Here is an 18,005-nt window from a genome sequence, read left to right on the forward strand (position 1 = left end):
ATAATCTTAAATATATTTTGACTACTTTTTGAACCTTGTTATGAAGTTAGGTCTGAATCCAATCTGGTGTATTTTTTATCTAGCCAAGTCTCTTTATCTTTCCCATACGAATATTATAAGCTGTTAATTATTTTAAAAAAATATAGGTAAATTATGTCTCCAGTATTTTTCTTATCTTGTAATAACTTTCTCCTAAAGGAAAAATATTGTAATGAATTCATGTTGAGTTTTTGTAATCACTATTGCCTTTTCAGATGCCTATATAGTTATATATTTAATAATACATATAGAATTTTTGTCAAGAATCAAAATCAAAATGAATGGCTTATACTTTACAGATTCCCGTCTCTTCATATCCCTTTGAAAAAATGGTATATTTGTACTTTTTTTATCCTATGTTATCTCTACAAATCTTTAGAAGATCACTGAAAGTTGCTTAGATACTTTATTATAAAGTTTTATTTTTTCCAGCTTTTAATTATTATGACTTTAAGTAGGTGAAGTATTTCTCATTCATCTCTATCTTCCTTTTCTATGCTCTATTACCCCCTTTCAGAATCCTTTTCCCCTGAAGATGTACACTATTCTTTTGCTTTCCTTTTGTCTGAAAGGAAAGAGATCTGGGTAAGCTGAATCTCAATGAGAAGTCTATTGTTTGATCAATCTAGGAGCATGACCTAAAAATAAAAGTTTATTTTATTGAGGAGCAAAGTATTTATGAATTCAGATATCCTGTAGTCCATTATAAAAATACTAATATAATATCAGTAAGATAAAGAAACAACATTACCAAGAGAGTATGATAATGAGGTTGCTTCCAGTAAGCAAAATCATAAAGAAGTGGTGTGCTAGTACCAAAAGGACAGACTAGAATTAAGACATGGCAGATCATAGATTCCTATCAATCTTTTTGTTTGCCCTTCTTTTGTAAGAATGCATTAAGATAAATTATAGGGATGTGTTATCCTAAATGAAGATGTCAGGAAAAGGGCTAGACTTGATTCAAAAGACTATTGATAGGATTTTATGTCATAAAATATTAGAATCTGTGAAGAATCAAAATTATGGGTGATTGAAAGAAAGGGCAATGTAAAGATATATTGCCAGTGTAGGCTGACTGTAGGGTGTTATCAGTGATTTAATCAATAGTAATTCAATAAATACTTAATAAACCCCTGTTACTTACCCTGCACTGAGCTAGATATAGAAAATACCAGTATTGGACATAAGTGAAATTGTCCTTGATCTCAAGAAAGTAAATTTTCTTTGATAGGAAAAACATTCAAAGAAAAGTTGGTGCAAAATATATAAGAGCTGGAAAGGATCTTAAGGCTCCCTTAGTCCAACATCCTCATTTAATAGAAGAGGAAAGTGAGTCCCAATGTGGATAAATGACTTATGTAAAATTTGTTTCACAGCTAGTTTGTGATAGAGCTAAAATTTCTAATTGCAGGCCAGTGCTATGCAATACTACTTCCCCAATGAACTAATTTGACAGAAATAAGTTCTTAGCGTTTAAAGACAGCATTGAAATGTGAAGGAGGAACTGATTCAAATGTGATAAACAGATATGTCCATTGTTCACACATGGGATTTCTGATTATGTATTATATGCAGAATTTGTCAGAGAATGTTTCATTAAAAAATTATTATCCCAGGTGACCCAAGTCAATAAAATAGCATCAATATTTCCCATGGGAAAAAAAAAAGCATATTAGATACAATTTTGGGAGGGGAGAGAGCTAGAAAATTGGTAGCATATGGATAAGGTTCCTCTTAGAGTTGGCACCTGAACTGAACTTTGAAGGGAGGAGAAATAAAAAAGAAGAGCACATTGGGCAAAATGGAAAAGTATGAAAAAAAATTGAGAGGTAGGAATGTTTTGTATAAGGAGGTGGAAGTAAACCAGATGATTCTAACATATACTTGAACAACAGAGTAACATTTATAACTTGGGGGGACAATCTAGAGCCAGATTGTGAAGGACTTTATAAACCAAACATGTGAGATTATATTTTATCCTAAAGGCAAAAAAGAGTTATTGCAATTTTTTGAGAAGGGGACTGTTATTAGTGGATCAATATTTTAAAAGTACAAATTTGGCAGTCATATGTAGAAAGATTTGAAGGACAAATACTAGAGAAAGGGGAACTCATTAGGAAAATATTGTCAGGGAGAGAAGTTCTGAACAACTGAAATAGAGTGATGGCTTTTGGAATAAAAGGCTATGATAGATATTTTGTAAATAAATTTATTTTGCCAGTGATTGGATTTGACAGGTAAATGAGAATTGTGATGACCACTGGGTGAAGAACTTGCTTGCTTAGGAAGGCAGTGATTTTCAGTAGATATAATGAATTTGGAAGAAAAGGAATAAAAGGAGGAAAGAATATGAATTTTCTTGTGTAAATTTTGGAGGAAAAAAATGTATCCTTTGCAAATGTTGAATTTGAGATACTTATGGGGTAGCAAGTTGAAGATGTCCCCAAGAGCAGTGGTATTATAGGATGATGCATAGTGATTACTTGAGCAAAAGGAATGATGTAAATGATATCATGGAGGGCATTTATTTTTAGGGAAATAAGCTGATCTTATGACAAAAGTAAAATATAATAGATGGATGGCTTGATTTCTAGACTTAAAGACTTTTAGTACACTGGGTGGATACATTTGGTGAACTTAATGGAAGGGCATTGACAAGAATAATTCATGGTGATAAAGTGAGGACAAGTTATAATTGCTAACATTGGAAATAGTGTCCTTATCTCAAAGGTGATGTATTGATTGAAAAATAGAAGTAATTAAGCCTGTTGGTGACTACTTCTTTTTTTTTTTTAATTAACACTTCTGAGTTAATATTTTCTCATTCTGAAACTCCTAAAATAATAACTTATTTTTCCTCTAATTGAGTTAGTGTCTAAAGAAAATATTATTCAGTTTTTGGGAAAAAAGAACACACTCAGAATTGTAATTTCTCTTACCAGCAATAGAAACACTAGTTCTATGTATATATCCACTACATTATGATATGGAATAAAGCAAAATCCATATTTAAAATTCAAGTAGAAATTTATTAAGCACCTCCTAAGTGTAAGTCACTGAATCATATGGTAGAGATTTTTAAAAGTCCATATTTACATAATAATTTAAGGTTTTTTCCTCAGAACAACTTGGTGATATCTATATCATAATTATTACATAAGAAAAATTTACAGTTGAAGTGATGGAGGTTCAGTCAGGTTAGATGAATTGACCAGGCTCTTAGGACATTAAGTGTCTGTGCCTGGCAAATCCTGGCCTTTGCTAATTCCATATTCCTTCATTAACCACACTACCTTTCATACTGTCTCCCCTAAAGTTTTATCTTCTTTAGTGGCTAAAACAATCATTTCTATACAATAGGGACTTAATCATTATAGAATGAATAAACTTCTCTTTTGGGAACATGACTAGCCTTTTTTATCCCTAGGTGTTATAATTTCTAACATTTATATAGCACTTATATATATATATATATATATATATATATATGTAATTTAATTTGATCCTCATATCAACCCTGAATTTTAGGAAATGGGGAGAAAGTACTTCATGACACCACTTGGAAAAAAACCTGAAAATTGCAAGAACCAATGAGTTGAAAGGGAAAAGCATTCAGTTTCATAGCACTGAAAAACTGGGATATAAGAACTACTAATCTTCCCCAATTTAATATTGGAACTTTATATGATAAAAAAAAAATTCCTTACAACTCATAAAAATTAGAATTAGAGAGGATCTTAGAGATCATTTAATTCAACCACTCTATTTTACTGAGTAAGAAATCAAGGCCTAGGTCAGGAAAATGATTTTTCCCAAGGTTATACAATTAATGACACAACACAGATCCTAAGAAAGGTCTTCTGACTCCAATATTTTTTTCCATAGCATTATGTTCTAAGGTTATCTAAAGATACATAGATACAATTAATCTACATAAGAAATAACTCAAATATTTTATCTACATTTTTGAAAGATTTACTTCCTGTTTACAATAACTCTTGGTAATCTCAGCAACCTCAGAAATTTGATAATTTCTATACAGATGTTTCCCAGAACTATAGGATACCTTTACTGTCTTTTCAGAACTTAATTTCAAGGCAGTTATGGGATGCAATACATGTAATACTAAGTTTGGAGTGAAGGAGACTTGAATAAAAATATGCTTTCATACACTTACTATGAGGACAAGTCATTTAAACTGTCTCCCTTTGTTTCCTCATTTATAAAACAGGAATAATAATATCTATCTTACATGATTGTTGTGAGGATCAAATGAGATAATATGTGTAAAAAGCATAGCACAGTACCTGGAACATTGGAGGCATTTAATAAATGCTTGTTTCCTTCATTACAATATAATCAACAATTATCTTTTGTCTATTAGGACCTGGATATCCCTGTTTGTATCTCAAAAACTTATTATACACAAAACAATTCATTCTCTTTTCCCTTTAATTATCTAGTCTTATCAATTATTTTACTAGTTAGGAACACTATTATCTTCCCAATCACCCAGATTTATAATCTAGCTTTTATTCTGGATTGCTTATTCTTCCTTACCTCTCTCATAATCTTTTTGTTGGCAAGTCTCATAATTTCTTCCTTTACAGAACCTCATATCAACTTTTCTTTCATTCAAATGCAAATGTTCATCACTTCCTACTTAAACTATAAAAATAGACTTCTAATTTACCTCAAATCTCTTCCTACTCCACTTTATCTCCTATTAAAATAACAAAGTGATTTTTGTAATTCTGATAATATCATCTCCTCCTCCTCCTAATGCCACCCAATGTAATAAACTCCAATGGCTACACACCCCAGTAGCAAATATAAAATGCTGTCCTTGGAATTTTTTAAAAAATATTTTATTTTTAATTTATGGAATAAAACAAACATTTTTATAATATAGGTTTTTAAAAGTTGATTACACATGAAACTGCAAATTTAACATGCACAGCTTTTTATTCCTTTCAAATATACAGCAAAATAATAATGTAAATTTATTATTTTTCCTCCCCTCACCTCAGAGATAGTTATTATTAAACACAAATAGGTATGTGTATGTGTGTATATATAAATAGCATTTTTCTTCCTATGCTCTTTATAATTAATTGGGTATTTTCATTAGAAAAAAAAATAACTTATTCAGTCAAAATCATTCTTAAAACAATATTGTTGTTATTGTATATTATGTTCTTTTGGTCCTGCTCATTTTCTTCTTCATTATTTTGTGCAGGTTTTTCCATGTTTTTCTAAAATTATTGAGCTCATCATTTCTTATAGGATTCTATCACAACTTTATACTACAACTTGTTCAGCCATTCCCCAGTTGATGAGTATGCTTGCAATTTCTAATTCTTTGCTGCTACAAAGAGAACTGCTATAAACATTTTTTTTAGAAAAAACAGGTTCTTTTCTTATCATCTTTGGAAATAGATTAATAATGGTACTGCCAGGTAAAATAGAGTTTAACAACTTTTTTGGCATAATTCCTGACTGCTCTCCAAAATGGTTGGATTAGTTTACAATAGCACCAACAATGAATTAGTATCCCAATTTTTCTACATCCTCTCTAGGATATCACTTTCCCCTTCTACCATTTTAGCCTTGGAATTTAAAGTTGAGAAAGTTACTGAAATAGAGCAATCTTCCAAGGTAAAAATATAATGGTCTGGAATGAGCTTCCTGGTTAAGAAGGTATGTGTGTATATACACAGGGTAGAGAAAGAAATTTGGAAAATAAGGAGTAGAGGTGGTCAAATATCATTAGGAAGATACCTAGTTAAAATTGAAAGAAAGAAGGGAAGAAAAAAAAGACAACAAAAAGAATGACAACTAGTATGTATTAGATTGTAACTCAATCCCAATAGTGAATTTCACATGAGAAATAGAATAAAACATTTCAAAAAGAGTAATATTTATTACTAAAAACACAGAAAGACTTTACTAAAGTGTCACCAGCTTAATGACATATTTTTCATTCTTCCTTGCTGAAAAAGAACTTTTCCTTTTCTCATTTCTTATAATATTGTCCCGTTTTCTCCTTAGTACTTCAAGCAATCAAAAAGCAAGTATTTATTAAATACTTACAATATTTCTGTCATTGTAATAAATGTGAAAGTAACAAAAGAAATAATAAAAAGTCCTGGCATTCTGCATAATGATCTAGTTATATGTATAAAAATTAAATTATAAACACCTTTATTGTACATAGTAAGCACTTAATAAATGGTCAGTGATTGAGTAGTTAACTAAATATATTTAAAAATTACCTTTGGTTTCTGTAAAAATAGCATCATGTCATACACAGAGTTGGAACTTAGGAAATATTTGTTAAAGTAAACTGAATTAATGTGGACAATTCTAAAACTTCAGCATCAACCTGGAAAATCTGTTGTTTAGTTGATTAGTCACGTGTGACTCTGTGACCACATTTGGAGTATTCTTGGCAAATCAACTAAAGTGATTTGCCATTTGCTTCATTCTCTACTCATTTGCAGATATAAGGACTGAAAAGTTTTAGGAAATTTACCCAGGTTCACAAAGCTAATAAGTGTCTGTGTCTAGATTTGAACTCAGGTCTTCCTGACTCTAGGGCAGGCACTGTCTTCACTATGTCATCTTGCTGTAAGTAAATTAAAGGACAACAAGGAATTAATTTGACTTGGGTGGGTTAAGGCTATTCTCTTGTCCAACCTTTGCATTAGATAATCATTCTTAGAATTAGGAGAATCTTAGAGAGCATTTATCCAATATTCTCATTATGTATATGGAAAAAAATAAAAAGGCTGAGAAAGAGAAAGTTACTCAAGGTCAACATAGGGAAGAAATAGCAGAGATAAGACTATGGATCCTTAGACTCAAATGTAGCTATCTTTCCATTACACCACACTCACTCCAAAATTTATTTTGTTTGAAGTCAATTTTGCTTTTGTTAATCATTTTCATCATAACATGTAGTTGTTATGTTTGATTTTCCTTTTCTAGTGTAGGGGATTTATAATAGATACTTTGACAATATACTGCATGACTTGACCTGAATATTTTCAGACAAAAAAGAAAAGAACCTATTTGTTCTAAAAAAGCTGAATATTTTCAGCTCCTCAACACTTTACTTTTCATCTTTTTCTTTTACTCTTTATTCCTTGATTCTGGAGTTCTGAATTGGAGTATGTATTATATCTTGCTAAGACTGCATTTGCACATACTCAGAATAAGTTCCAGCTTTCTTGCATTTTGACATATTTTTGCAGAATTTTGTTTTTATTTAAAAGGTGAATAAAAATGATCTGAATATGCTAATAGTGTAATATGACATTCTAGTTGCTGCTGCAAACTAGTACCAAGTTTTTAAATTTTGCTTTGTCATATTTCCATTTTGTGGAAAAGGAAAAAATAAGTCAGTGATTAAAGATGATTTTTTTTTTTTTTTTTTTTTTTTTTAGATTCACAAAGTAATGAAATATTAGGACTGGAAGGGACCATAGAAATAATCTAGTTTAGTATCTTCACTTAACAGATGGAAACTGAGGATTAAGGAAATAATGTTACAGGATTACAGAAAATAATAATTAGAAAGATCTCATTAGCAATCTAGTCCAACTGACATATGGAAGAAATTTTAATTATATTATTTCTAGGAAGTGGTCATCAGTCTCTGTGAAAAAAAAATGTTTTCTAAAGACCTCCAATGAGAGTGAGCCCATGATTTTGAGGCAATGCTATTCTTCTTTTGAAAAAATGCAATTGTTAGTGTCCGTTCTTAAACTCAGCTTATTTAAGGTTAGTTATGTAGTAGTAGAATTAGTATAAAATCAGGCTTTTATGACTCAAAAGCCATTTTCATAACAAAACATACCAGACTGTTCCAGTGCTTATTAATATGGTCCTTTGTAGACTGAAAAAGATTGCTTTTAAAGCTTTCGGTTGTCATAATATCATCACTTCTCTGTATTCTCCCTGGACAAATAAGTGGTACAATGTTATGAAGTATTGGACTTGGGTTCTGGAAAAACCTTAATTCAATGTGACCTTGGCCTCAGATACTTACTAGATATATGACCCCAGGAAAGTCACTTTTTTTAAAATCTCAGTTTCCTTAAATGTAAAAAGGAGGTAATTATGACTTAGCTCTTAGAATTGTTTTGGGAATGATAAGTGGTAACATTCTAAAGCACTTAACATGGTGCCTAACACATAGAAGATACTTTCCTTTCTTCTCTTGAAAGTTTTCTCCATTTTGACAAAATTAGATCTTCACCACTTAGCATGGTGGTTGCTTTTACCATATATCAGTGTAACAACTATCATTGTTGGTCATTTTAGGGGACAGAGAAGAATCCCTACATGTATTTACATTGTTTAGTTGACTACAGATTTTGAAAGTTCTTGTAGTAATAGTTAATTCAAATTGAATTTGATTTTTTCTAGTTGCTAATTTGTTACTGACAAAATTTTTCTCTTCGCAATATGGTTTGGGTCATGCTATAAAAAAAGGAAGCAATTGTGTTTTCAATTTGACAATAGATGTGATGGGTTAGAAGGGTACTGGAGAAATTTGATAAGAGAATGCACTGTTGTGTTTCTTTACTTTTTCTGTCATGCACAGTGATATAGCTAATATTACCTAGTAGTTAAGAAGTAAGGTGTCCAAGAGTGCCCATGTTATTGTCTCTCAATACTTTCATTATTTTTTTGAGCACAAGTATTTGTTGAAATTGAGAAAAAAAGTTGCTTGTTATTGAGAGCTGTTGGGCAAAGAGCATGATTTGACATAAGAAAAATTTATGTCCCATCAATATTCTGAAAGTTGGTCTATAAAGCATTGAACTAAATTGTAAAGAATTGTTCCAAAACTACATACATATGTATAAATATATAATAAATAAACATACATATATATGATATATACCCATATATGAACATTGCACAAATATTACACATACTCACATATATGTTTTGCTTTACATAATATTTTATGATCAGTTGAAAACTTTATAAACTTAGGTAGTGTACTCATTACTGTTCATTACTATTCAACTGATTACTACCTTATTCATTGAAAAATTCATTAATTTGATAAATATAAAACAAATTCAAAGTAATAGTTGATTTTTAGGAATTTTTTTTTCTCCTTTATTATGATAATGAATATTGGAATTCAACAGGGATTTTCCCTTTCACTTTATTTTCCTTGGCTTCATCCTAGGCCATTAGATGCTAATGAAAGACATTTTATCATTTTTACAAAATCTTGTCCTAATGTTTAATGTAATAGGATCAATTTAAATCAGTTTTAATGTGAAAAAAAAGATATAAAAGAAATATGGTCCTCATTTATTGCTCTTTTGACAATTAAAAAAAAAAGTAATATTGTGTAGTAGAAAAAACAAAACAAAACTTTGATCTTTTAGTCTGGAAACCAGGATTCAAATCTTGGTTCTGCCAGCTGTTACCCTGTGAGTATAGATAAATTACTTAATTTTCTCAGTCTCTGTTTTTTCATTTGTAAACTGGATTTATTGATTGTACTATCTAAGAAGGATTTCTTTTGTAAATCTTAAAGTGCTATAACAATGACAGCTGTTATGAATCATAATAATTTTAAATTTGGAAATCATTTAGTCTAATACTATATTGATGTAGAAATTGAGATACAGACAGCAAAAATAACTTTTGCAGAGTCACACTGATTATAAATTGCAGTCAGCCTTTAAATCCTAGGATTATTATTATTTTTTGTTGCTATTGTTTTTTGTTTTTTTGACACCATGTCCCAGGCAAGTATACTTTGTTTTTTTTTTTTGTTACATTCCAGACATTCTCCATTACTATTTTATATGCATCTATCATTTGTCCTATTGTTTTGGTGTGAGTTTCTTTCCCAGTTACTCCTGTTTTCCTTGAATACTATTCCTTTATTTCTTCCAATGAAACTTTTCTAGTAAAATTTTTTGTTTCCTTTTCCAATAATTTTTTTGTTTTGTTTTAGTTTTCTATTTTTGTGAAATATGGTGTTTTCCTCATGTGGCTCTAAGTAAATATTTCAATGTATCTAATCAAATTTTTGAATTATATGAAAATTATCACTATATTTTCTGTTCCTCTCAATTTCTATTTTTGACAGACCTGTAATATGACTAAAAGAATAAAATTAAGTCTCTAATCTTCAAGAGGAATCATACAAGAAAGAAAAGCTATTTTTCAACTTAGTCCTTTGTCAATAGAACTAATCGCAGTTTTATGTTACAAAAAGCTAAAGAATTTGAAAACTTCATGTGAAACTGTAAATTATAGTAATAGAATTCCTGGTTATCACAGAGCATTGCAGTCAGACACTCAGAAGCATCGCTCACTAATTGGAATTGGAATTTCTTTTAAATTGTCCTAATGGATTTGACTGAATGCTATGATCAAGGAAAGATTCTAAAATGATTTTATCTTTAAGCATATAGAGTTCTAAAAGCCTGCTAGAGTGGATTATTTTATTTATAATGCTTAATGAAATTAAGGTTACTAGGACATTTGTGTTACTAAGAGACCTTTAAAATGAATAGACATTCCAGTAGCTTTTGAATGTTTGTTAGAGATTTTCTATTTTTGGATAATGTGTTAGCCAATTTTCAGTCATTTTTAATTGTAAATGTGTAAGATACATGTGCACATTCACATACATTTATTTATTTGTTCATAAAAATGTGAATATGTATGAAATTCATAGATTATTGTAGGTTTTCTGACTTGCATGTTTTATATCTACTGATTTAAAATTTTCTTTTTATAGGTGCACATATTCAATTTCTGAATTTTTCTACAGAAGCTAATCATGATTATCTTGAAATTCAAAATGGACCTTTTCATACAAGTCCTATGATTGGCCAGTTTAGTGGAACTGATATGCCATCAGCCCTGCTAAGCACAACACATGAGACACTCATCCATTTTTATAGTGATCATTCTCAAAACAGGCAAGGATTTAAACTTGCTTATCAAGGTAAGAATTAATTAATTTTGAATGATTCTTCACTTCAACTTCCAGTTGTTTATTTTTTTAGTTAATGGCAAAATAATCTGTTTAAAAAGTTCTATTAAGTTGTAGCAATATCAGCTACTGTAGCAAAAATCAGCTACTGTATTTATGTAAACTTGCAAATATGCACATTATATACATACATGTAATGATTATCAATATCATCATCAAGTACTGTGGCCTTTCTTACTCCTTAGAGCCACAAATCTTTTTTCACTGCTTCTATTACTCATTACCAAAATCCTATGTTTTGAGGCTTTTGGCCTTTCTGATTTTTGTTCTGAAGACCACAAATAAAGTTTAGGTATAGGATTCAGGTAAGCCAGAGAATAGAAGAGGAAACTTCATTAAATTGTAGGTGTCTGTAAATTTATTTCAAAGCTTGATTATACTTTTAAAAAAATGATGATGTGGTATTTATCTGGGTCTTGAAGGTTTTGCAAAGCACTCTGTGAAAATTTTATTTTCTGATCCTTTTAAAAACCTTATAGATTATATGCTTCTCATTTTATTAATTTTACAAATCAGAAAAGTGAATCGGAAAATCGAATATTTTCCTAGGATAACACACCTATGTTGTGCTTACAATGGAAGATGAAACTAGGTCTTCCTGATTCCAAGTCAAATAAACAAATACTGTGACATTCTTTATCTAAAATCATCTTAAAATGCATTAAATGTATGTTTTAATAATTTTTCTGTTTACATGTCTGTGTATATATTTTATGGAACTACATCTGAAAGCTAGAAGGAAAGTGTTCATTAATATTGGGCAGAAGGGAATGTAAATGTGATTTTTCTCCTCACTAAAAACAAATTATTCATTTTTTTCTAAAATATTAAAATGGGCTGGCAGTGAAAATATTAACCTAGTGGGATTTACGTGTAATTCAAAAACTTAAGTTTGGTAGCACATTGCCTAGCAGATGATAAGTACTTAATAAATGCTTCTATATTGATAGAATAACCTTGGAAATGGAATAGTGAAGAATATAGTAGTTAAGCTCCCTTTTGAATTTAAAATTGCTTTTAAATTTTCATATTCCAGTGTTCAACATACTGATTTTTAAAAAAGGAAAAAATATAATTCATTGAAAATCTTTATATATGTATATATATATATATATACATATATAATGAATTCAAAGTAGTTATAATGAAAAGACAAAGTTCATATTTGTCAATATATAATCTTACAAAATATCACATAACACTACAAATTCCAAAAAAAAATAATCCTTTTACAATTTTCCTTAAATCTTATTCTGAGTTTTTAATCATTTTATCTATTCTTGATTTTTACATGTCATTTTCTTTGTATCTTTAAGTGTGTGTGTATATATATTATGTATCCATACCTGCACCCCCTCACATACTCAATCTATTATAGGAATGGGGTTCAGTACTGGAAGATGAATGTGGTTCATGTTTAATTTAAGCAGTAAGTAGTGATTATTTACCATAGGAATTCTGATAAGTCATTTTGTATTTGACTAGTTATTTATCCCTGAGTTTACTAAATCCATTGAGGTCTGTTGCATTTTATGTTTTTTACTGGGAAATAAATACCTTTACAGTATTTAAATTTTTTATATTTAGTACTATTTTATTTTTTTTATCATAACACTTTTTAATTTACTAAATTAATAAACAAGTTCCACATATTATCATCCAAATCAGTGGACACAATATTAAATAATTGCATTACCAATATAAACTTCTGGTGCACTATTACTAGATTAGCATTGATTAGTAACTTTTCAAAGATTCTTCCTAGTGTAGTGCCAGAAATCATTTTCTTGTGAATTTAATATTTTATTGCAAAAATACAATGGCAAATTTCTCTATGTGTGGGAGACATATTTACATATTTTTATTATTATTATTTTTTACCTTACATAATATATCCTTCCTTTGCATACTGCTTCTATTGTCAGATGAATTTCATTGTTTTATCTACATTGACTATTATCCAACTAAGGTTGTTAATGCTTCTACAATTGAATCTGGAAAACAAAAAAAGATTAGCCTAGTTTGGCATCATGTAAAGATAAAAGAGTTTGTTGGTTGACAATATATTTTGATAACTGGATACTCTTTTTTTATTATAGCTTTTTATTTACAATATATATACATGGGTAATTTTTCTTCATTGACAATTGCAAAACATTTTGTTCCAATTTTTCCTCTCCTTCCCTCCACCCCCTGCTTCAGAAAGCAGGTAGACCAATACATGTTAAATATGGTAACTGCATCCTCTTAACTTAAGTGTAATGAATTCAAATTGCTATACTCTGCTTGTAGAACTATATTTTTCCATGTTAAGCGATTACTTTGCATAACATTAATGTGTAAGTACATTTATAAAAAGGTAAAGCATATTATAATTAAAGGTTTTCTATTTTGTTGTACAATGTCATAACTGCTTGAAGTATACATTTTCAGTTTTAATTAGATAGTTTATCAGTGTTTGTCATTTATATAGTTTACGAATTGGCAAAATGAACTATTGCACTGATTTGTAGTTCACATCAAAATTTATAAGTCCTACTTATGATTTATAAGTTAAGGGTCTAATTAATAAGTCATAAAAGATACATAGATCATAGATATGTATCAGCTGATACATATGATATATACCTGCTATTTAAATAGCTGTCATTTATTTATAAGTATATATAAAGGGCAAAAATGTTACCAGTGAATGTAGCTGTCATGATATAAAATTTCTGGAATAGAACTTGTGCAAATAGAAAACTTGACACTTAACAAAAATTAAGTTAGGTCATATTCTATTTTTTTTTTTTTTCCTGAGGCTGGGTTAAGTGACTTGCCCAGGGTCACACAGTTAGGAAGTGTTAGGTGTTTGAGGCCAGATTTGAACTCAGATCCTCCTGAATTCAAGGCTGGTGCTCTATCCACTAGGCCACCTAGCTGTCCCCTAGGTCATATTCTAAAGCAAACAATAGCAACAAGTAGAAAGAAGATATGTTTGCACAGAAGATATTTTCAACCAACCAATTGCTAATGAAAATATATAATTTTACAAAGCAGTTCATTTTCATTTATATTACATATTGTTTTTTAAATCCTTCATATTACATGTTAAATGATATCTCTAAATGCAGCATGATATAATATAAGATAGTAGTAATTTTGTAGTTAGGTAGAAACATTTGGGTTCAAAGCATCCTGCCAAAACATTTATACATGATGTGACCATGAGTTGCTTAACCTTTTCAGTTCTAATTTTCTCTTTTATATATATATATATATATATATATATATATATATATATATATATATATATATATATATATATATATATATATATATATATATATATATATATATATATATATATATATATATCTTATATATAATTATATATATATATATATCTTATATATAATCTTATTATTATTATTATTATTATTATTATTATTATTATATATCTTATTATAAACTGAGAAGTATAATACCTCTAGTCAGAGGCACCATGATATAGGGGATAGAGAACTATTTTTGGTGTCAGAAAGACCTAAGAGAAAGTCATTCTTCTGATATGCTACTTATATGACCTTGGATAGATCATTTGTTACTCAAAGCTCTCAAGATTCTAAATTATAGAAGAGTTAGTGAAGAAGGGACTTTTCACACTAGGAACTAACTAAACAATTATAGATTCAGACCAAGTACTTTTTTTACCTGCTTCACAAAGGTTTTTGACCAAAATGTGATATATATTTTGCAGACTTTAGATAACATCAACAATAGTAACAGTACATAATATAGCATTTTATGGTTTGCAGTTTGTTATTCAGACATGTGAGTCATGTCTGACACTTCATGATCCTATTTTGGGGAGTTTTCTTGGCAGAAACTTTGAAGTGGTTTTCCATGTTCTCCAGCTCATTTTACCGATGAAGAAACTGAGGCAAACAAGGTTAAGTAATTTGGCTAGGGTCACACATAGGAAGTATCTGAAGTCAGATTTGAACTCATGAAGATACATTTTCCTGATTCCAACCCTAGTGCTTCATCCACTATGCAATCTAGCTGCCCTTTGGGTTTGAAAAACATTTTACAAATATTATCACATTTGTTCCTTCCAATGAGCATGGAGGCGGTGCTATTATTTATCCCTATTTTACAGATTAGAAATTAAGGTGGGTAAAGGTCAAATCACACAATTAGATAGTATTTTTAAGTCGATTTGAACTCAAGTCTTCATGCCTCTAGGCCCATAGATTTATCTACACTGCTACCTAACTGCTTTATTAAATATGATATTGAATTTTTTTATGTCAACATGCATTTTGTGGGAATTTTTGATCAAATTATCAGTCAGACTATTGTCTCAGGAGTTTGATCTATGGGAGTTTCCTAAGGCCAGAAGGTATTTGAATAAGGAGTGGTAAGAATGGGACATATTGGGTATGGGAGTTTTCTGAGGCAGAAAATCTAGAATCACTGACATTGCTGGAACAGAAGCCTCCATAAAATCAGGGGACCCCAAAATCATAATATATCTGGCACATTTATTTCTGGTAAATTTATTTATTTCAATACACATTACCTTATGAGTCATGTTGGGAGAGAAAAATCAGAGCAAAAGGGAAAAACCATGGAAGAGATTAAAAAATAAATAAAAAAACAGAATAAAGAAAGGAATATAGCATGTATTAGTTTACATTCATTTTCCATAGTTCTTTTTCTGGATGCAGATGGCATTTTCTATCCAAAGTCTTATTGGGACCGCTTTGGTTCTTAGAACTACTGAGAAGAACTAAGTATTTCATATTCTTGCTATTATTATGTATGATGTATTCCTGGTTGTCTTTGTTTTACTCATCATAAGTTCATGTAAATCTCTCCAGGTCTTTCTAATATCAGTTTGCTCATCATTTTTTATAGAATTATAATAATATTCCATTATCTTTATGTGTTAGGATTACTAGGTGAGAACTCAGGTTGTCTGGACAGTGACAAGGTGAGAATTCAGGTTGTCTGGACAATTACAAGGTGAGAACTCAGGTTGACTTGATAGAAGGAGCAAGCTCATTGGCTGAAGTGGTTCTTCCCAGAAGCCCTTGCATTATCCCACGCCCATTCTCTGGGAGGATAAAAGAGGACACCACTCCAGAGATGAGAGGTCTCTGCATTACATCAGGCCTGACGGGGCTCTCTGCAGGAAGGGAAGTCACTTCTCTGGACAAGAGTTAACAGCAACTGCCTGGAGACAATGGTTAATTACAGGAAGAAGAATCTGTCTGAAAGATTTGAGTAGACACAGCAGATCTCTTCCCAGAGAGCGATCTGGCAGCTTCTGGAGACAACAGCTCGCTACATTTATGTACCACAAATTGTTTAGCCATTCATTGATTGATGGGCAATCTTGTAATTTTTAGTTCTTTGCCACCATAAAGTATGCTGCTATAAATATTTTAGAATATATAGATTTTTTTTCCTAATCATCTTTGAAAATAGACTTAGTAACTTTTGAATTTATTTTCCAACATAAGGAATTATAATGTCTTTAAACAAATCAAGGTAGCATGAAATTTTAAATAGACTTGTTAAGTTTTGTACATTTATAGTAAGATATAATTTATATAAGTTTCTACAAAATCTCTATTAACTAGCATCTTTTTGTTTCAGACATATCAGTGATAGCTGATGTTTACAAAAACACTACAACATACATTTAGAATTTACAAAAAAAATAAATCAATTGGTAACATTAATAAGTACATAGTGGGAATTTAACAATTGTTTATGTTTTGATTCTGATATTCTGTGATTTATGAATAATAAATAACATTATTAACCAGAATATGAGATAGGACAGAATACTCCACAGATCTATTATGGAAGATCTGTAGACTTAATTTCTCTATTACTGGAGTTATAGTGGAGATTCATATAAATTTACCACTCATTATATATGACAGAGGGAATGATAATGTGATTCGGGGATCTGTTAAATTAGGGGATTTATTAAACTTGAAGCAACTAGCTGGTGCATTGCATGGGGCTTGGAGTCAGGAAGACTGTAATTTTAATTCCATCTTTATTAGGTACTTATCAGCAATGTAATCCTGGTCTTACAGTTTGCTCCCAAATGATCTTTGTTTACCTTACATTCCTTACCTGTAAATTGTGAATGATAAGTGTTGTTTCCTACTACTATTATTATGTATTACCTTAGAGGATTATTGCAAGGTTTAAGTGAGATAATATTTGTAATTAACACAGAGCTTAGCACAGAGCCAGATACTTAGTGGAGTGTTGTATAAATGCTTCTTTCTTTCCCCTCTTTTTTCCCTCCTTAAATTATTTAGATTTTAAGTGGACTAAGATAAATATAGACAATGAAACCCATCTTCCAGCTTTCCAAAATAATAAAAATGTTTAAGAATTTAGGTTTTGTAGACCTAAGTCTTCAAGATTCTAGGGTCACCACATAAGGAAACAAAGGAGTAGAATACTTGATTTAGGAGCATAAATGATAACTATGTAGTATTTTATAACATTAAATTGGCTGTTTTGTAAAAGACCAAGGCATCCTGAACTGGATTACAATGCACAAAGCCAAATGTAAATAGAGAAAACTCCTCCATCTAATGCAAGAAACCTCCTCTCACCATACATGGTTTCAAAAATCCATTTTAGCAAAGTTGTATCTTTAAAAAATAAATATATTTTATCTTTTTGTGATTCTTGATTATGCAGATTTTATTTACATTGATGTTCAATTTTAAAGATTTATTTAAATTAAATTAAATTAAAGATTTAAATAAATAACATATTAAACTGAATTTTTTTAGATCCTTAATGATGATGTTAGTGGCAGTCAGAGAGTTATGGAAATCCCCTTTCGGTCGATGTAGGTTCTTTGTGAAAGAATTCATGAATCCCAAAATATTAA

At 30.0% G+C, this 18,005-nt stretch overlaps 1 protein-coding gene across 1 annotated transcript in view; it reads left to right on the forward strand.

Moving 5' to 3' along the window:
• Positions 1-18,005, forward strand: part of CSMD1 (CUB and Sushi multiple domains 1) — a 2,669,009-nt gene that overhangs the window by 2,348,328 nt on the left and 302,676 nt on the right. The window contains 1 exon segment of the mRNA XM_074287957.1: positions 10,829-11,038. Coding sequence (XP_074144058.1) covers positions 10,829-11,038 — 210 coding nt within the window.

The sequence above is a fragment of the Sminthopsis crassicaudata genome, chromosome 2 (genome assembly GCF_048593235.1).
Source record: "Sminthopsis crassicaudata isolate SCR6 chromosome 2, ASM4859323v1, whole genome shotgun sequence".
NCBI lineage: Eukaryota > Metazoa > Chordata > Mammalia > Dasyuromorphia > Dasyuridae > Sminthopsis > Sminthopsis crassicaudata.